Raw genomic sequence first — 21376 nt, 5'->3', positions numbered from 1 at the left:
TTTATTATAATGGAAATACTATGTCCAGTGTTTTGTATAAGAAGAAATTTTTGACTTTCACTGAAAGTATAGAAGACATCAGAGAGGAGGTACTGGAGAATCACTGGCCAACAGAGAAAAGAAGCATATTTGCCAGATAGAGGACATAGACAGTGCGAAGGCACAGAGGAATGACATATATGTTGTTCTTCAAAATCTCAAAGGAGATGAAAATGTTTTACGCATAAGGATAATGGTAGCAGTCAATGAGGCTAACACAACAGTCTGGGGTCAGGTCACAGAGGGACTTCATTCTCTAGAATGTTAAGCAGGGGCAAACACTTGGCCTAGCAGTGAAGACACTGCTTGAGATGCTCACATCCTGTATCAGAGTGCCTGGGTTTGAGTTCTGCTTCCATTCTCCATTCCAGTTCTCTGCTAATGCACACCTTGGAAGGCAGTAAGTGATGGCACAAATAGTTGGGTACCTGCCACCCACCACCCATACGGGGGACCCAGATTGAGTCCCAGGATCTCTGCTATTCAAATTAAATAAATAAATAAATAAATAAATAAAGTTTTTTTTAAAGTTTCAAGCAAAGGATTATATGGGTAATATTGCAGTTTCTGGATTGCTCTGGCTTGGGACAAGCTAAATTAGAGGAGGATGCTAAAGAAGGCAAGAAGATTGATTAAAAAGCAATGTTTCCCTCAGGCTAAAATCTCTTAGCCTCATACACATACTCATTCTCATCATTGTCCATTCCCTTTCTTACATTCTTCTCTTCTATTTTATCACTGCCTTTCTTCCTTCAATTCCCTATAGTTCCCCTTTATATTTTATGTAACACTATAGAAATTTTAGAACAAATGCTTTTATATATCCTGCATCATCTCACAGTCAATATGGCTAAGCTTCAAAAGCAAACTGGCAAGAGAAGAGTTAGCATAGCTCATTGAAACAATATGTAAAGTTTTTCAATTATAAATATCTTGGAGAAGGTACTGTTGAAGAATGTATCTGGTAGCTTTTCTGCTGGTGGTGTTTGTTTATTTTAAAATGCTTATGTAGTATTTTTGAAAGGCAGAGAAAGAGAAAGAAAGAGAGATCTTCCATCTCCAGGTTCACTCCCCAGATGAATGAAACAGCTGGCACTGGGCCAGCCTGAAGCCCAGAACCTGCAACTCATTCCAGGACTCCCATATAGGTAACAGGGACTCAAGGAATTGAGCCATCACCTGCTGCCTCCTCAGGTGCACACTAGCTAGAAACTAAAATCAGAAGTGGAGCTAATACTTGAACCCAAGCACCCTGATATCAATGCAGGTCCTAAGTGATATCTTAACTCCTAAGATAAAAGCCTGCCTTGTTGGTTCTGTTTAAATGATGGCAGATTAGATAGCAGAGCCTGATAGGTTTTCCCGATGATAATAAACAGTGTTATGGATTAAACTGAACTTGACTCCCCAAACTCATATAGACATTTAAACTCAGATTTTCGTGTTAACAGTTAATGGATTAATGCTAATGGTTGATGGGTTAGAGTGAAGACCTGAAGTAATCACAGTGGAAAGGAGGTAGGACCAACGGGAAATCTGTAGGTCACTGGGCTTGCCCATGGGAACTATTTCTCAGAAAAGGGTTTTTTATTTAAGGCAAGTTTGGCCTATCTTCATTCTCTGCTTCCCGGCTCACCACGTGATCAATCCTCCACACACACTCTGCCATTGTCCGCCTCTACCAGTTGCCAGACTAATGGGATCACCTGATCTTGAACTGTGAACCTTCAAAATGTAAACCAAAACAAACTTTTCTTCCCAAGAAGTTTCTTTCAAGTATTTTAGCTAAAGTGACAAAAACCTAATTAATACTAATAACAAAGAACAAAGTTTCTCATTATTAATGACCTGCTTGTGGCTTATCATGCCCTGCAGACTTGATTGACTACAGGTCCTTGGCCAACCAAATATAATCTGACACTAGTTACTCTTGTTGTCTGTATCACAGGTAATTCCTCTGTACACTTCTGTATGGATAAGCTGACTTCTTTGTGGCCTGCTCCATATCCAAGGCATCGGTTCATGGTAGAAAAGGAGGAGACACCTATAGTGGAGGAGTTGCTCCATTTTTAAACATGTAGACAAGCCACAGTCCAGTCTGACCAGTTAAGGTAAAGGACATTGAGGAGTATAAGAAAATTGCAAAAGGATCCCCAGATAGATAGATAGATATAAACAAATCTGTTAAAAATGATTTGTACTTCTAAATGAGGTGTTACTCTTAGTATATATGAAATCCAGGAGAGGGGGATGTGAGGAATTTGAAAGACTATAAAATGTTTATTCAGGTTGGTCTTGTGGCGCAGCCTGCAATGTTGGCATCCCATATTGGAACACTGGCTTGAAACCTGGCTGCGCCACTTCTGATCTAGTTCATTAGTAATGTATCTGAGGTAGCAGCAGAAAATGACCCAAATGCTTGGGCCCTGGTCACACATGTGAGAGCGCTGGATAGGATTCTTGGCTCCTGGCTTTGGCCTGGCTCTTGGCTTTGGACTGTCACAGTCCCTGTCATTACAACCACCCAGGGAGTGATCCAGTGGATGAAGATCTATTTCTCCTCTGCCTCTCCTTCTTTTTCTGTTACTCTGTCTTCAAGATAATTAAATTAATCTTTTAAAAAGTGATTCTTTAAAATGTTTTTGTGAGAGGTAGGTGTTTGTTGCAGAATAAGGTACTACTTGGGACACCTACATCCTATATCATAGTGCCTGGTTTGAGTCCTGCCTCCTCCACTTCTGACCAGCTTCCTGTTAATGAATACCCTGGGAGGCAGTAGATGATGGGTCAAGAACGTGGGTCCCTATTACTAACATGGGAGTCCTGGATTGAGTTCTGGGCTCCTGGCTTTGGCCTTACCAAACCCTGGCTGTTGTGGGCATTTGGGAAGTGACGTAGTGGATGGAAGATTTCTGTTTGCTCTCTTTTGAATAAAATGAAAAGGATAACTAAAATGTTACAAAAGTTTTTATCAAAACATTTTCATTTACTTGGAAAATTTAAATGTACCAGAAAGAGTGTGGAATATCTGTGCTTGTGAGAAGAGAATGTGTTTTTTTTTTTCTTTTAGACTAAGAAACACTGCTCTAATCTGCCCATATAACATACAGTGAATAGAAAGAAGCAAGCAAAAAGAATGAAGATCAAATCTAATATCTGATACGATAGTCTGAGAGGATTCTTTCCTACATTATGCCGGAGACTTTTCCTTTATAGTTAAAAATAAGTGGTCCTTTGACTAGAAACTTATTATCCCTTAAAAGAAATATTCAGAAGGGCACACCTTTGAAATTTTGATATATTACAAAACAGAGTTAAAACTGGTTTATTATAAGCAATAATATATAATAAAATGTTTAAAGTCTGTTTGCAAAGAACATTGTACATTTTCTAAGTAGGGTTTGGCTTCCCTCTTTAATCATAAAATGTACCTCCATCTTAAAAGTAAATTTAGGATTAAGAATTACATTGTGAGAAGAGGGCCAAAGATGGTGGTATAGCAACAGAACGTCCCAAGTCACACAGGGAATAGTAGTTGATAAGCAAAGGGGATACAAGCCGCTGTCAGAATTGCAAGTTCACGGAGTAGCTCAGGAGTTCAGCAGACTGCCCAGGTCCACGCTTAGGGAGCGAAGAGGAAGGGAAAGCGGTGGAGGCACAGTGAAGATGCAGCAGAGAGGCCTAAGGAGGAGCATGGCGCCACCCACTCCCCACAGAGAACCAGGTAGAGACTGTGAGTCCATGGAGCTGTGGATAGCAGCGGCGGGGAAGTCTCGTGCACTGCGTTTGAAGCTCCCAGTGGGAAGAGGGAGAAATTATAAGAGGGACAAACAGAGAGGTTGGGCACTCCACGGCCTGTCTATGTCTCCTGCCTCCCACAACCTGACCTATAGCCAGGGAGAGAAGCCATATTGTTTACATTTTCGTGTGCAAGCAGGGTGCTGCCACGTTTGTCTCCTGTGCACACAGCCATCAATTGCAGGGGCCACCTCACAACACCCCACACCCGGGAACCAAATCACAACATTTCAGAGTGATTTCCTTCCCACCACGCAAGCTGTACAACAAGGAGTAGTCCTAAATTGCAAAAACAGAAGCTTGTTAAATGAACAAGTGAGAAGTGAGCCCATCCCCAGTAGGCGGGACTTAGTGCCCCAAAGTCCTGGTACCCACCTCCATCACAATCTAGAAATAAACAGGGCTCCAGGAGGCAGGGCTGCATGCTTCCACTTGCAGCCCACAGACACATAGCAGAAGGAAATTATAACACAGATACAAATTAAAATCAGCCAGAAATGCTGAAGAACAAAGGAAAAATCCTTAATAAGAATAAGGAAGAATTTATGAACTTGCCAAAGGAGCAATACAATTCTTCAATAATGGAGGCTGAAGAAGAAGAGATCAAGGATTTGCCAGAAAAGGAATTCATACAATTAATAGCCAGATTACTTAGAAGCATTCAGAAACAAATTCATGATCTAAATGAAAAGCGCTCCCAAGAAACTGAGATTTTAAAGAGAAGCCAGAATGAAATACTGGAAATGAAGTATTCAATAGACCAAATTAAAAATGCAGTGGAAAGTCTTAGCAATAGAATAGATGAGACAAAAGAAAGAATATCAGAACTAGAAAACAAATTTCCAGAAATAATACAGTCAGACCAAATGTAAGAAGAAATTAGAAAATTAAAAATCATGGTTGGGAGCCAGTGCTGTGGCTCGCTTGGTTAATCCTCTGCCTGTGGCTCCAGCATCCCATGTGGGTGGCAGTTCTAGTCCCGGTTGTTCCTCTTCCAGTCCAGCTCTCTGCTGTGGCCCGGGAGGGCAGTGGAGGATGGCCCAAGTGCTTGGGCCCCTGCACCCACATGGGAGACCAGGAGGAGGCATCTTGCTCCTGGCTTTGGATTGGCGCTGCTGAATAATATTCCATTTTGTATTTATACCACATTTTCTTTCTCCATTTATTTGATGATGAACACCTTTGTTGATTCCAAATTTTGACTACTGTGAACAGTGCTGCTATAAACATGGTGGTGCAGGTATCTCTTTGATACATTTCGTTCAAGTCTTTGAGGTATATATCCAGTAGTAGGATTGCCGAATCATATGGCAAGTATATTTCCAGTTTTGTTTTTGTTTTTTAAGAAATCTCCACAGTGTTTTCTACAGTGGTTGCACTAATTTACATTATCACCAACAGTATATAAGTGTTCCCCTTTGTCCATATCCCACGTCCTCACCAGCATTTGTGACTCTATGTGTTTTGGATCTTAGTCATTCTGATGGGGTGGAATGATAGCTTATTGTTAAGGTTTTGATTTGCATTTCCCTTATGGCTAGTGATGCTGAGCATTTTTTTCATACATTTGTTGGCCATTTGTATTTCTTCTTTTGTGAAGTGCCTATGGAAGCCCTGTGCCCATTTCTCAACTGGACTGTTTGGCTTTTTGTTACTGAGTTTTTCAAGGTCTTATATATTTGGGATATTAACCCTTTGTCAGATAGGTGGTTTGTAAATATTTTTCCCATTCTGTCAGATGTCTCTTCACTCTACTGATCTTTTCCTTTGCTGCGCAAAAGCTTCTGTGTTGGATATAGTCCCATTTATTTAGTTCTGCTTTTGTTATCTGTGCTTTGGGATTCTTGTTTAAGAAGTCATTCCCTACACCTATGTCTTGGAGTGTTTCCCAAATGTTTTCTTCCAGCAACTTTATAGCCTTGGGTCTTAAATTTAGGTCTTTGATCTACCTTGAGTTGATTTTCTATCTGGTGAGAGGTATGTATCTAATTTCATTCTTCTATGTACATACACCCAATTTTGCCAGTATCATTTGTTGAAGAGATAATCCTTATTCCACTGGAGGGTCGAAGCACTTTTGTCAAAAGTCAGTTGGCTGTATGTATGTTGATTCATTTCTGGGCTGTCTACTCCATTCCATTGATCTATGTATAGTTTTTTATGCCAGTACCATGCTGTCTTACTTACTTTAGCTTTGTAGTATGCTTTGAAGCCAAGTACTGTGACGCTTCCAGCTTGATTTTTCTTGTTCAGGATCCCTTTGGTTATTCTGGGTCTTTTGTGATTCCATATGAATTTTAGGATTGCTTTTTATAATTCTGTGAAGAATGTCATTTGTATTTTGATAGAGATTGCACTGAATCTGTAGGTTGCTCTAGATAGCATAGACATTTTAATGATATTGATTTTTCCAATCCATGAGCAAGGAATATCTTTCCAATGTTTTGTGTCCCTAATGATTTCTTTCATCCATGCTTGAAAATTTTCATCATATGGATCCTTTACTTTGGGTAAATTTTCCTAAATATTTGATTTGTGTGTGTGTGTGTGTGCATGTGTCTACTGTGAGCAGGATTTCTTTCTTGATTTCTCTTTCTGTAAGTTCATCATTATTATGCTGTTTTGGTATGCTATTTTGTAAACTGCAAATTTACTGAATTGATTTACCAATTCTAACAGCTTTTTAGTGAAGAGTAGGTTTTTCCATTTACAACATCATGTCATCTGCAAACATGGATAATTTGACTTGCTCTTTTTCAATTTTAATGTCTATTTTTTCCTTCCCCTCCATAATTGCTCTTGCTAAAACTTCCAGTACTATATAGAGTAAGAATGGTGAAAGTGGACATGCTTGTCTTGTTCCAGATCTGAGAGGAAATGCTTTTAGCTTTTCCCCATTCGATATGCTATTGGCTGTTAATTTGTGATAAATAGCGGCCAGCGCCATGGCTCACTAGGCTAATCCTCCACCTGCGGCGCCAGCACACCAGGTTCTAGTCCCGGTTGGGGTGCCGTATTCTGTCCTGGTTGCTCCTCTTCCAGTCCAGCTCTCTGCTGTGGCCCGGGAGGGCAGTGGAGGATGTCCCAAGTGCTTGGGCCCTGCACCCACATGGGAGACCAGGAGGAAGCACCTGGCTCCTGGCTTCAGATAGGCACAGCACGCCAGCCATAATAAACCAGCCGTAGTGGCCACTGGGCGGTTAACCAACGGAAAAAGGAACACCTTTCTCTCTGTCTCTCTCACACTGTCTAACTGTGCCTGTCAAAAAAAAAAATAGCCTTCATGATTTTGAAGAATGTTCCTTCTATACTTAATTTGTGGAGGGCTTTTATCATAAGATGGTGTTGAATCTTATCAAGTATTTTCTCTGCATCTACTGAGATGACCACAGGGCCTTTATTCTTCATTCTATTGATGTGATTTATGACATTTATTGACTTGCAAATGTTGAACTACCCTTATATTTTTGGGATAATTCCCACTTGATAGTAACATATGATCTTTTTTATATAATTTTGGATTCAATGTGCTAATATTTTGGTGAGTATCTTTGCATCTATGCTCATTAAGAATATAGGTCTGTAGTTTATTCATGTCATGTCTTTGGTTTTGGTATCAAAGTAATTCTGGCCTCATAAAGAGTTTGGCAGAGTTCCATCTTACTAAAAAATTTGGAATAGTTTGGAGAGTACTGGAGGTACTTCCTCCTTGAATGTTTTGTAGAATTCAGTAGCTCCCAGACTTTTCCTTGATGACAGACTTTAGATTACTGCTTCAATCTCATTGCTTGTTATGGATCTGTTTAGATTGTCTGTATCTTCTTGATTTAATCCTCGTAGGATATATGAATCCAAGAATTTATCCACTTCTTTGAGGTTTTCCAGTTTATTAGCATATAGTTCTTCCTAGTAGTTTCTTAAAATCCTTCATATTGCAGTGGTTTCAGTTGTAATGACTCCTTCTTCATCTCTAATTTTATTTATTTTTTTCTTTTATTCTTATTAGTCTGGCTAGAGGTTTATCTATTTTGTTTATCTTCTCAAAGAACCAACTTTTTTGTTGATCTTTGCCTCCTGCTGATTCTAGGTTTGGTTTGTTCTTGCTTTCCTAAGTCTTCAAAATGTATCATTAGATCTTCAATTTTAGACATTTCTCTCTTTTTAATGTAAGCACTTAATGCTACAAACTTGTCTCTTAATACTGATTTTGCTGCAGGGATTCTGATATGTTGTTTTCATTTTTATTTATTTCAAGAAAGTTTTTTTTTTATTTCTTCAATGACCTATTGATCATTCAGTAGTATGCTGCTTAATTTCTAAGTATTTATAGTATTCTATTGATCTTGTTGATTTCTAGTTTTATTCCTGTATGGTCTGAGAAGATACCTCATATTATTTCAATCTTTTTAAATTTGCTGAGTCTTAATTTCTGGTCTAAAACATAGTCTATTCAAAGTGTTCCATGTGCTGATGAGAACAATAGGTGTTTTGTGTCTGTTGGATGAAATGTCTTGTGTGTATTGGGTCTATTTGCTTGATAGTGTGTTTTAACTCTGATGTATTTTTATTGATTTTATGTCTGGATAGTCTGTCCATTGATGACAGAGGAATGTTAAAGTCACCCACAATTACTGTATTGGAGACTATCTCTCCTTTTAGGTCTAATAGTATTTTCTGTATAAATCTGGTCTTGTATTGGGTACATAGATATTTATGATTTTTTTTGTTAAATTGAAACTTTCATCAAAATATAATTTACTTCTTTATCTCTTTTTACAGTTTTTGATGTCTGTTTTATCTGAAATCAGGAAAGCTACACCTGCTTGCTTTTGGTTTCCATGTACCTGGTTTACCTTTTTCCAATCCTTCATTTTCAGTCTGTGTATATCTTTGTGAAGTGAGTTTCTTGTAGGCAGCTTATAGTGGGGTCCTGGTTTTTTGTCTATTCAGCCAACCTAGGTCTTTTTGTTGGTGAATTTAATCCATTTACATAGTATTGATAGATAAGAACTAAGACCTGTAATTTTGTTGATTGGATAATGACGCTACCTGCTCTGTTAGTGAATTTGGTGGTGTCATGTGTTTTCATGATGTTTAACTCCTAATTCAGGATGCCCTTCAGAATTTCTTGTAAGGCTGGCCTGGTGGTGGTGAATGCTCTCAGTTTTTGCTTATCTGAAAAATATTTCTCCCTCACTTTTAAAGAAGAGTTTTGCTAGATATAATATTCTTGGCTGGAGGTTTTTTTCTTTTAAGACTTTGAAGATATCATACCACTCTCTTCTGGCCTGTAGGGTTTCCACTGAGAAGTCTGATGTTAATCTAACTGGTTTTCCTTTATATATAACTTGATGTTTTTCTCTTACTGTCTTTAGGATTCTCTCGTGTTTAACTTTTGAGAATTTGATGATAACATGCCTTGAAAAAGACTTTGGTTGAGTCTGCTTGGAGTTCTTTGAGCTTCTTGTATCTGAATGTCTACTTCTCTGGGAAATTTTCTGCTACTTCATTTAGTAGTTCTCGATGCCTTTTTCCTTTTCTTCTCCTTCAGGAATACCTATAATACAAATATTCAGTCATTTAATGCTATCCAATATTTCACACAGACTTTCTTTATTCTTTTTAATTCTTTTCTCTTTATTTTTGTCTGGTTGGGTTATTTCAAAATTCTTGTCCATGAGGTCAGAAATTCTTTCCTCCACTTGGTCTATTCTGCTATTAAAGTTCTCACTCATATTCTTTATTATACTGATTGAAACTTTAATCTTAAAAATTTCTATTTGGTCTTCTTAATGAGTTCTATCTCCTAATATTTTCACTAAGGTCATTAATTGGTTTCCTCATTTCTTTTTTTTTTTTTTTTTTTTTTTAATTTTTGATAGGCAGAGTGGACAGTGAGAGAGAGAGACAGAGAGAGAAAGGTCTTCCTTTTGCCGTTGGTTCACCCTCCAATGGCCGCCGCTGCAGCCGGCGCACCGCGCTGATCCGATGGCAGGAGCCAGGATCCAGGTGCTTTTCCTGGTCTCCCATGGGGTGCAGGGCCCAAGCACCTGGGCCATCCTCCACTGCACTCCCTGGCCATAGCAGAGAGCTGGCCTGGAAGAGGGGCAACCGGGACAGAATCCGGTGCCCCGACCGGGACTAGAACCCGGTGTGCCGGCGCCGCAAGGTGGAGGATTAGCCTATTGAGCCACGGCGCCGGCTCTCCTCATTTCTTTAATCTGCCTATCTGTATTCTCTTGCGTATCATTGAGTTTCCTTACAATAATTATTTTAAATTCCATATCTGCCATTTCATACATTTCCTTTAGTTCAGGACCTAGTTCTAGAGGAGTATTGTGTTCTTTTGGAGGCATCATGCTACCTTGCTTCTTCATGTCTCCTATGTCCACGTTGACATCTGCCCATCTGGGATATTTGTCCCTTCTTCTTTATGGAGAAGATTTGATTGTAAAAGAGTTCATGGTTTAGCTGGTATGCAGGATATTACTTGGCTTGTTCCTTTGACTTTGGTTTTAGGTTAGATCAGGAATGTAGTTTCTGAGTGATTTATCTTGTCTTAAACAATGCCAGCTGTCTATAAGTGACACAGTGGAGTAGTCTGCTGCAGTTTGGAGGGACAGCAGTATGGCTTTGAGTTGAATAAGGGTTTCCTGGGGTGTTTATCTTTGGTCCACAGAGAGTTTATGGTCAGTTTTCCTGGCAAATGTGATAGCCAGGGCCTTGTTCTTTGTGCTGAGGAAGACAGGTGTGGCTTCTACCTTGTCCTACTGGCAAGCCTGATTGATGCCAGAGTTTACGGCACCAACTTCTGTGGCTCTAGGACTGTGTGATATATATGGACCCTTCCTCATGTCCTGCTAGAAAATTCCAGCTGGCTTGTAATACCAATAGCTCTAGTTTGAACTGAACCCCATTTTGGTCCTACAGGGCAACCACAAGGTATACAGGAGATTTTACTCTGGAAGGTATGAGTTCAGAGAAGTAGAATGCAGGTAGGTTTTTCTCTATGTCCACTGGCTAGATTCCAGTGGCACCATGGATTTAGAATGAATTGTTACAGTCCTAGCTTTGTATAGTAGGATCTCCCAGGGTGGAAGAGGATATTTTGTGGGCTGCTTCTGGTGTTCACCCCCAGAAGCTAAGGCAAATCCTCCTGGCTCACATAGAGTGCATGAGGGTAGCTCTGGGGTTAATGCCCCAAAAGTTTCACAGTTGCAGGTTGCAAAGGATCTGTCCTTTTTCCCACACATTGCCCTGACTCTGACTATGATGCTGGTGGGAGAACAGAGGCACACTGTGTCACATTTTTGCTGCTACAAGCCTGGCAGTTACTCAGAACCCAGTCAGCTATCCAGGCTGAAGTAAAAGTCAGGGGTTGACTGTGGAATTCCCTCTCAGCTAAAATTGCCAGCAGCAGGGAGCACAGAATTTTGGTCCTATCTTGACATGGTAAGATGGTGGCTGGCAGTACCACACACAACTGGCGGCAGCACTGTCTCTGTCTTCTATTTGTCCCATGGAGTCTTTGTGGTTTTTTGTTGTTGTTGTTTTTGGTGGTAGTGTTTTTTTTTTTTTTTTTCCTACTTCTTTGCAGAAAATTTGTGTCAGCCGGACCCCTGGAAACATAATCCTTCTTTTGTTCTTTTCATATCCCAGATCAGTTTAAGTTAGTGTGGCCATACCCTATTCAGCCATCTTGGATGTCCCAAGAAGTAAATTTTAAAAATGTCAAGTATCCAAAGATCATCAGTTCAAACAGGATATTTACTTCTCCCACGAAAATATACACTTTTAACAAGACAGGACTGGCAATGAATGGTACCTGCTCCCACAAGAAAGAATAACTTGGGAGAGATGAGGAAAATAATGGCTATATTAAGCAACATAGATGATTTCTTTAAAAAAAATAAATGTTTTTACCTAAAAGCAGGAAAATCTGTTTGTATAAAGAGAATGTTGGTGCTTCAAACTCTCGGACTGATAAGCACATGAATCAAGACATCTATATATAAAGGTAGAAAAAGGAGCAGCTTTTTATCCAAATTAACCTGGTGATGAGAGAGTGACTGGCCATCGCTTAGAGTCAGTTTTCCACCATCCCATAATTAAGACTTTACATGTAGAATTATACCCATACTATGCCTTGCATTTTGGGGAAGCAAAATTTGAAATAGCAATTTTTTAAAATATTACAAATACATGGATGTAAAAGGCAATTTGTAGCAATTTGCAAACTCACTTCAATAAGAAATGTCCTATGCATTTTTAAATATTTATTTATTTGAAAGGTATGGAGACAGAAAAAAAGTTCTCATCCACTGGTTACTCCTCAAATGCCCAAAATGGCTGGAGCTGGGCCAGCCTGAAGCTGGGATCCAGTAACTCATGCCAGCTTGAAGTAGGCAGGCATACTGGTTAAAATCAATTAGGTTTGTGAGCTGGAAGACCATGCCTTCACCACACCCCATGTGACCTCATGCCCCTACGTGGCCACACCTGGGTGCCCACCAGCCAATCAGGTTGATTAACCATTCCTCTTTGGAAGTGGGTTAAAAGCCCTAGGCTTCCTGGCTTAGATGCTCCTCCACGTGGCTGGTTCCTGGTTCTCGGTATGAACCCAGATTTACCTCTCTCTTAGATAAAGCTCTCATTCTCAAGTGCATCTTTCCCACTAAATAAAAGCCTAAAATGTACCATGCTGCCTTGTTCATTTGTGCCGGTATTTAGAATTCTTCTCTGAATATTAGGCAAGAACCCTCTCGGGCTTATTAATATCGGGGATTTATTAATAAACATGTGGTGATATCATATGGCACCCCAAATTCCAGTAGCGTATGTGGCATCCCAGATGGCGCTTCTGGAGAACTTTAAGGGGCCATATTGCTGTATAGATTTTAGGGGGTCATCTCTGAAATCAAGCTCTCACACTTAGGTGGCAGGGACTCAACTTCTTGAGTGAGTTCCTGTGGCCTTCTAAGCTGTACATTATCAGGAAGCTAGAATTGGGTGTACAGTCTGAACTAGAAACCATGTAATTTGATATGGGATGTGGGTGACTCAACCAGCATCTTAGCAGCTAGGCCAAACTGCCACTACATACTCATTTTTAATGTGCACAGTAAATGTAAAGACATAATATAGTTTGGCATCACTGCTTCCACGTGTTCGCTCCCATCCAGCAGCCATGGCACAAGCCCTGACCCCTACCATCAGCCCCCAGACTGGCAACACAGTTCCCCCACCCTCATGCTGATGTCAGCTGTGAGAGTTCGTGCTTAAGCATGAAATCAGGCCTCTCTGGAGACATTCAAACAGGTTGGACAACCGCTTTTCCAGAACAGAGAGGAAACTCATGCATCAGAGAAGGTGACTAATAAACATATGAAAAGAATATGGCTGGACAAATACCAGAACCCAATCAGATAAAACAGTTCAAAGAATTTCTTGGAACCTACAATAAATTTACAGAAACCTGCTTCATGGACTGTGTTAAAGATTTCAGAAGAGGCCAGTGCCGTGGCAGCTTATTTGACTAATCCTCCGCCTGCAGCACCGCCCCCCCCGGGGGTGGTGGTTGTAGTCTCCATTGGGGCGCTGGATTCTGTCCGGGTTGCTCCTCTTCCAGTCCAGCTCTCTGCTGTGGCCCAGGAGTGCAGTGGAGGATGGCCCAAGTCCTTGGGCCCTGCACCGGCATGGGAGACCAGGAGAAGCACCTGGCTCCTGGCTTCGGATCAGCACAGCATGCCTGGCCTTAGCAGCCATTTGGGGGGTGAACCAATGGAAAAGGAAGACCTTTCTCTCTGTCTCTTTCACACTAACTCTGCCTGTCAAAAAAAAAAAAAATTACACAAGAGAGGTAAAGCCTGAAGAGACTACCTGTTCAGAACATTGCTTACAGAAAGAATATCCATGAGATTTCAGGAATATCACATCCAGCAGAATGAAGCACTGGCAGCCAAAGCAGGACTCCTTGGACAACCACAATAGAGAAGTCCTGAAGGATGGACTTTGCAATGAAAGATTGCCAGCAGGTGTTGCACTGAAAATGGGGATTCATCTGATAGAATACCTGAATGCAGTAGGAACCATGACAAACTATCTGTCATGCCTGTCTAGCAAAGGAAAACCACTGGAGAAACAAATACTGTTGTTTACCAGGAGTGACAAATAGGTCTTACTGTTCAATGAAAATAATAAGATGCAACATTTTGTTGAGGCTTTAAAATTTAGCAGCTTGGTCACTTGACTAGAAAAATAAACCATTGTTTCTTCAATTGTGACTGTTAATTTTAAAGTAAAATATGTGTTCAATCATGTGAAATGTATTAAAAGATTATTGCTCAAAGTAAAATAAATGGAAACATCACCAAGCAGTTTTTTAAAGAAAAAAAAAACATAATATAAGCAACCTTGGGGAAAAATGTAACTAGCATAATTCCAACTTTCTTGTAAATTATAAAGGCTATCAGCTATGAGTATTTTCTTATAACAACAGAATTAATGACTAGATAATGGAAAAAATACACAGCTACTAAGTTTCTTGATATAGAGGTTATGTGGCATCCAGTTTAACTATTCTGAATAGTTGCTTCAAGTGACGTTAGCTGGACTGCTCTTCTGGTTGCATCCACCTATTGGCTCAGATGAAACAGAAGGTTGGAAAAGGCCTTTCTCACTTGTTTGGGTGCCAAGATGCTATTTGACAGAAATACTCAGTGTCTCCCTTTAGAGCCTTGCTTTCCTTTCAGTAGCTCGAGGGACTTGACACATAATCCTTCTCTCCAGTAGGATATCCTGAACTTCTGAAGTACCATGTCCCCAGTTTTAAATATCCCCGTGCACTGATTTCATCTGAGAACTAAAATTAATTTATTTTGGAATTGCTTCTTAACTCCCATTGTTAAAATATATTAAGGTGTCCAGACTTAAATTTGGAAAACATTTTTAACTACAAAAATATTTCATAAAAGTAACAAAGACTTCTATTTTTTAAATTTGAACAATATGTTTTCAGGGAACTATGTGTTGGAAGAAAAGAAGAAATTCATTCCTCAAAGATTATAAAACATTAGGCCACTTGTTTCCTCATTCCTTCCTTCTTTTTTTAAAAGTATATTTTATTTGAAAGGCAGACAAACAGAGACAGATATGGAGAGACAGAGATATTTTCCACTTGCCATTCACTCCCTAAATGCCCACAACAGCTAGGGGTAGGCCAGGTTGATATCAGGAGCAGGGAACTTAACCCTGGTCTCCCATGTGAGTGGCAGGGACTCAAATACTTACGCCATCACCGGCTGCCTCCCAGGGTATTGTATTAGCAGGAAGCTGGAGTTGGGAACAGAGTCTATATTCAAACTCACACCTGCCCCCTTTCTTGTTTTTCTCTTTCTCCTTCCATTCCTCCTTTTTCCTCAGTTTTCTCCGTCTCTCTTCCTTTCTCCCTTCCCTCCAAAATACTTTAGTATAAGAACCTATTTTGTACTAAAGAATTAAAGATTTCTCTAGAATTTGCTAAAACATTTAATGTCACAATAGCAAATGTTCAATAACATAAAAAGAAAAATATAAAAAGAGAAGGAAAAATGTATCTCTGTGAAAAAGAAATCCTCTAAGTGACAAAAGATTAAATCACCTCTGAGAATGGGATCTCTAGAATTGTTTGGGTTTTGCTTTAGAGTCCATTTGACTGAAAAAGTCATTAAGGTAACAAAGCAATTTATTTCTCAGATTCAGAGTGATTATAAAATTCCAAAATATACTATCAATTAAAAAAGAAAAAAATCATAAACAATTAAGAAATTTGACCAAATAATTTAGATTCAATTTGCAGCATTTCTGGAGATATATATTTGTTTGAAAAAAAAAAAAAACTATTGACCATGATAATAAGATTAAGAAATTAAGTGATTTGTGCTCCAGAGTCAATAAATATTCTGTTTGGATTTTTATTTTTGCCAGTAGAGAGCCAGGTGTGATCTGTACTTTCATTTAGAATAAACATATTTCTCCAGCTAATAAATAAGTAACCTTTATTTAAAAATTACAACCAAAATTTTTATTTGTTTCTATTTTAAAATTAACCATTGCTTGTTAAATATCCATGGATATTTGTTGTAATTATAATGTATTTCATTAATCACATTAATCATAAATAGATATTAAATTTGTTTAACTTACATTCATATTAAAATATAACAATTTTTCAAAGCTTTTACGAAGTCTAGAGGAATGTGAAATATATAGATACAACATCTTCTTATAAACTCATAGCACATCTAGAATAGTTTGAAGTGTTCTTTACTAATTTCACCAGTCAGCAAAATATTCTTCACATGTTATATGATCTCTGGGCAAAGATAAAAGCCCAAGGTGCCACCAGCAAAACATGGTCCCAGGTTTAAGATACATGAAAGGTTTAAAGACCCTTTGTAAAGACTTTTGGCCTTTTATACTAGAGAATCTTAGGGGCATTTTCTGATTCTCAGCACAAGGTAGAGGAGCATGATATCGCCAGATTTACAGATGTAGCTTTTTATCTAATGCTGTGGACTAAACTGATACAAAGACTCACAGAGTTTAAGGAAATTGTATGCATAAAGACATGGATAAAAGAGAACAAAGCAGTTAGGTATTTAAGGCCTCAACTCTCTACAGGTCTTTTCTTCCTAAGCTTTGTTCTTAAATCTTCTTCTACAATCAAAAAGATTGCCAAAGCAGTTATATATTAGAACATAACAAACCACCTCAAAATTTAATGGCAAAGAACAATGGCTTTTAAATCTCTCACGTTTCTGTGGATCTGACTAGAGGTTCTTCAGGCCCAAATGATGTCCCCACCTGAGGTCACTCGTGTGGCTGTATTCAATATTCACTAACTAAGCTGAGCTCCGAGACTAAGTTGAGCTAACTCAACACTGCACTCATCTGTTGGGGCTTTAGTGCTTTCCACGGGTTGAATGACTCCTACCCCCAACTTTATTTAGGTTCTAATCCCCACTGAGATGGTATCTGGAAGTGGGATCTTTGGGTTGTAATTAGGTTTCTAGATGCCATGATGTGAGGCCCCTGTGATGAAATCAGTACTCTCATAAAAGGATGAAGAAACCAGAGCTCTCCATCAAGTAAGGACACAGCAAGAAGACAGCTGTCTGCAAAGAAGGAAAAGAGTTCTCACCAAGCACCCAACCATGCTAGCATCCTGATCTTGGACTTTTAACCTTCCAGCCTCCAGAAATGTGAGCAATGAATTTCTGTTGTTTAAGCCACTCAGTCTGACATTTTCATTATAGTAGCCCAAATTAGGAGAGTGCTGTTGGCTAGGGAATCTCACTTCTGCCTTATGTAGCCTTTCTCTTCATGTGTTGTAACTAGGAATTCTCCACACGGTCCCTCTGTACAGGATGGCCTGGAATTCTATTATGATGGCTCAGGAGAGTGAAAGTGAAAACTGTCATACTTTACTTTCACTGTGTTTTATAGGAGAAAGTAAGTTGCAAGGCCATAACAGATTGAAGGAGAAGGGAAATGGACTTTATCCTCTGAAGATACTACAAGGACACACACTTCTGTGTGTCCAAGAAAGAAGGGGAATTATTTAGGAGTTATTTTTGAAAACTATCTTTCAAGGATCACCATTTGGCCACAATTTTTGTCCCTCTCACATGCAAAAAATACACTCATTCTGTATCCTGAAATTTTCACCCCATATGACAAAAGGTTAAATTCAGGATATCAGCAGCTAAATCAGGTACAGGTGTGGAGAAAACGCCTTGTTATCCTCAGGTACAAATGCTTAGGTGTAGTTTTCCAAGTGCCAATCTTGAAAGAAGTGAGGTTAGCAAGGATGGGAACCAAAGCACCTGCTGTTGTTTCCTAAGGAGACACTGCCAATCACTTGGCAAGTATAATTGCTTAGTAACTCTTCACTTCTAGGGAAGCCAAGTCTTTTGGTATATATTTGGTCAAAACAGCAGACTCATTGCAAGCATTACACGAATAGAGAAATTTAATAAAGGAATTGGGACTCACCCAAATGTGGGTGTTACTAGGAGAGTTAATGTCTGGAAGGCTGCAGCAGAGGAGGATTAGAGAAAACAGTCAATAACTAGGCCAGCACAACACACTAACAGTACCTATGTTAAAATAAGGATATTTGAAACATGGAATTATATGGGAAAATGTTAAAAAATTGTTAAATCTATGTGTGCTTGTTGAACTGTATACTTTCCCATATTTGAAATATTTTAAAATAAAAAATATAAAAATGCAAAAAACAAATTTTAGTGCAAAAAAATTTAGAAATCTGTGCTTATGAGATGTCTCCAAAAAGTTGATGGGGCTGGTGAGACACATTGGATTAAGCCGCCACTTCTGATGCTGGCATTTCATATCAGAGTGTTGATTTGAGTCTACTATTACAATACAGCTACATAATAAACAGTTATAAAACCAAGGGGAATAATAACCCTTCTTTGTTCATATCTAGAATCTGACAGGGGTTACATGACTGATAATCCTGGCTATGATCATTCACATATCTGGAAGTTGGTTGGTTTTGTCAATAGAGACATGAATCAGTAGGGTGGCCAGGACAACCTGGCTATGCTCCGTGGGTGTCTCATCCTTACTAAGCCTGTTCTTATGTCAAGAGCAGAAGCACAAGTAGAAATACACTAGGTCTCTGGAAATGTATATGTTCCAGAATCAGAGTGAGTAGGTACTTCAAAGGAACCTTAAAAAGGACCTTGAATAGAAGGAGGAGTAAAAAATTAGGGCCATTTTGCAATGTGTCATACAAAAGAAAAACAAGGTAAGGACAGACAATTCATTATTTTAACAGATATTATCATCTTCTTAAGGGAAGAACTTGAGATTCTATCTGTACATAGTTATAAATTAGGCTCTTAGGAAGTATATGGGTTATCTTTCTTACCCCAGCTGTGTGATGAGGGGCAAATGTGCAATAGGAATATTCCTTTTTTCTCCTTCTGTTAACTGTTATGTGTAATTGAGTTGCAGAGCCAATTAAATGGCAATATAGTTTGGCTCAGGAAAGTCCAAATTTAGCCCTGAGAAATCCAACTTTGGCCCTGCTTAAGTCAATTCAAGCCTTCATCTATTCTCAGGGCCAACTTCTAAACACGAAGACATCTATTTTGAATTCAATCTTATAAAATATTGCTAAGTAAGCAAGCTAGTTAATTTGGCTCTATGAGGCTAACAACGTTCAAACCTTCCATAATCCACATTCCTTTTTATGAACAGTATAATAAAATGGTAAACTCACTGAACCCAAAGACATCAGAAGTTCTAGACTAGGTATTACCACTAACACATTGTATGATCAGCAGTTTACTTAACACTTACTAGTCAGTTGCCACATGTATATTACCAGGAATTGCTCTAAAATACAATATTCCAAATGTCTTATTTCCCTAGGATGTTAATTGGTGTTAACATATTTACATACTCAAGTACATTTAGGACACGCTAACTTAAATGAAGTTCAAAATGTTAATTGGTTCCATGACTTTTTTAAAACCTTTAATATGCTGTATGTTTTGAATCTCCAAGAGAGAAATCTATGTGTGGCAAATACCTCATCAAGAACTCTTTTTTTTTTTATCCCCATAAAGCATGTTCTGTGTACCACTGCACATACCTTGGGAAACGACTGTTGTTTCTAGCATCCAAATGGTTGAATTTATCAGAGTCCCAAAAAGAAGCAGAAGGAAACTTCAAATGCAAACATATGAGAAGAATGTAATAAAATTCCTGTTTACAAAGGTATAGGGCAGGATTTAGGGAAAGCAACCAATGGTAAAGGAGGGGGAGCAAGGACTTCAACCTAGACAGAAACCTGGAATAATTGCATGGGAAGCTAAATGATGCCTGACAGGATAGAATTCAGTAGACAGACACAGACAATGCATGGCAGGAGGGGAGCCAAGGAAATGAAAAAGACAATTTTATCTACCTTTCAATTTCCAATCTCCTGCTGGTGCTTCTCATCTGTTGAACCAGAGAGAAGCCAGAGGGAAAAGGAATCTATCTCAAAGAGCAGAAAACAGAACGGAAAAGAGTGGAGAGTGGACCCAGAGAGGCACAGGGAAGCTATCACAGAAGGCTCCATTAAATGATGTCACTATTCAATTGTTTTTTTTTTTTTTTTCCCTCCACTCTGCTTTCTATCACTAGCTTCATGTTAAATCAAGCTCTTTTCACCTGGTAGCATACACTGCTACAAGCAGTTCTTGGTTTAATCGTTCTTAGTTTACACTTCTAAATAAAAAGAGTAAACACATACAAGCACAGCACTTACTATATTCTAGGCATTGCTGAAAGCCTCTTAGAAATACATTCAGTTAATCCTCCTAATAATCCTATAAGGTAGCTACCACATTAACCACCTTTTATAGACGGACAAACTGGTAATATGGTTGGTGAGTAGAAAAGGGAGAGGTGAGATTTAGGTTCAGGCAGTTTAGCTGCAGAGGCTGTGCTTTTACAAATAATTCTCATTGCCTGCAGCAGCCATACTACTTATAAAACAGGATGCTGGTGCTCTGGGATCATGTGTTCATCCTCAAATTGATCACTGTGGTTAGGAAGTACTGGGCACTTATCTTGCTACGCTGGGTCATTGGTCCACTCCTATGGCAGGGCACAGTTTTTTTTTTTTTTTCTAACTCTTTCTCTCTTTTTAAGATGTTATTTACTTATGTGAAAGAAAGAAAGAGAAACAGACAAATAGATCTTCCATCCTCTGGTTCATTCCCCAAACAGTTGCAATAGCCAGGACTGATTCAAGCCAAAACCAGGAGCCTGGAGTTCCATCTGGATTGTCCACATGTATAGGAGGGGCCCAAACATTTAGGCCACCGTTTTCTGCTTTCCTGGGCACATTAGCAGGGAGCTGGATCAGAAATGGAGTAGCAGAGACTCGAATCGGCACTCTGATACGGATGCTGTCATCAAAGACTAGGGCTTAACTGGCTGTGCCCCAGTGCTTGTCCTGGCAACATAATTATTAGCAATTTCCCCTTAAAAAATATCAGGCAGATGTAAAAGTCAACAAATGTTCATCACGGGCAGTGTAGACTTAAAGTAACAGCCCTAACCCCTGAAGCTCTAATTATAGTTCTGTCTATATTTGTCACTAACCTCAAGGAAGTCAATTATTACTCTCTTTCAGCAAGAAGATTCTGATTCCACTTATCCCTAAATGGGGTGGTGAGTATAGGTGAAAAGACACAATTACCTCTAAACAAATATGAAATGATTCTTATTAGATGTGTTATATCTAATTACATAGATAAAACACATAATTAAAATGTAATAAACTGAAATGTGCTAAAATTGAGCAAATAACTTCTGAAATAAGTTATTCAGTCTACACTATCTATGAGAAATTCCCTTAGATATAATTTCCTTTTATAAAAACTTAAGGTAGGGGCTGGCGCCGTGGCTCACTTGGTTAATCCTCCGCCTGCAGTGCTGGCATCCCATGTGGGCGCTGGTTCTGGTCCTGGCT

General features: G+C 39.1%; 1 protein-coding gene across 13 annotated transcripts in view; it reads right to left on the bottom strand.

The window, feature by feature from the left end:
* The window catches only part of DTWD1 (DTW motif tRNA-uridine aminocarboxypropyltransferase 1), a 73768-nt gene that overhangs the window by 20577 nt on the left and 31815 nt on the right, over positions 1-21376 (bottom strand). For 8 of the 13 annotated variants that reach the window (XM_089310286.1, XM_089310280.1, XM_089310281.1 and 5 more), the window contains one exon: positions 11586-13664. The exons of 2 other annotated variants lie outside the window; for them this stretch is intronic. In XM_089310286.1, coding sequence (XP_089166412.1) covers positions 13339-13664 — 326 coding nt within the window. In that variant the 3' untranslated portion in view covers positions 11586-13338. Of the gene's footprint in view, positions 1-8110; positions 9395-11585; positions 13665-21376 lie in introns of those variants that run through there. 3 more of the 13 variants (XM_089310295.1, XM_089310296.1, XM_089310297.1) reach the window with 1 other exon arrangement.

This window comes from Oryctolagus cuniculus, chromosome 12 (genome assembly GCF_051225735.1).
Source record: "Oryctolagus cuniculus isolate XC-2025 breed Fujian yellow rabbit chromosome 12, ASM5122573v1, whole genome shotgun sequence".
In the NCBI taxonomy this organism is placed as follows: domain Eukaryota; kingdom Metazoa; phylum Chordata; class Mammalia; order Lagomorpha; family Leporidae; genus Oryctolagus; species Oryctolagus cuniculus.
Note: the sequence above shows the minus strand (reverse complement) of the source record. Positions and strands in the feature narration are given on the sequence as shown.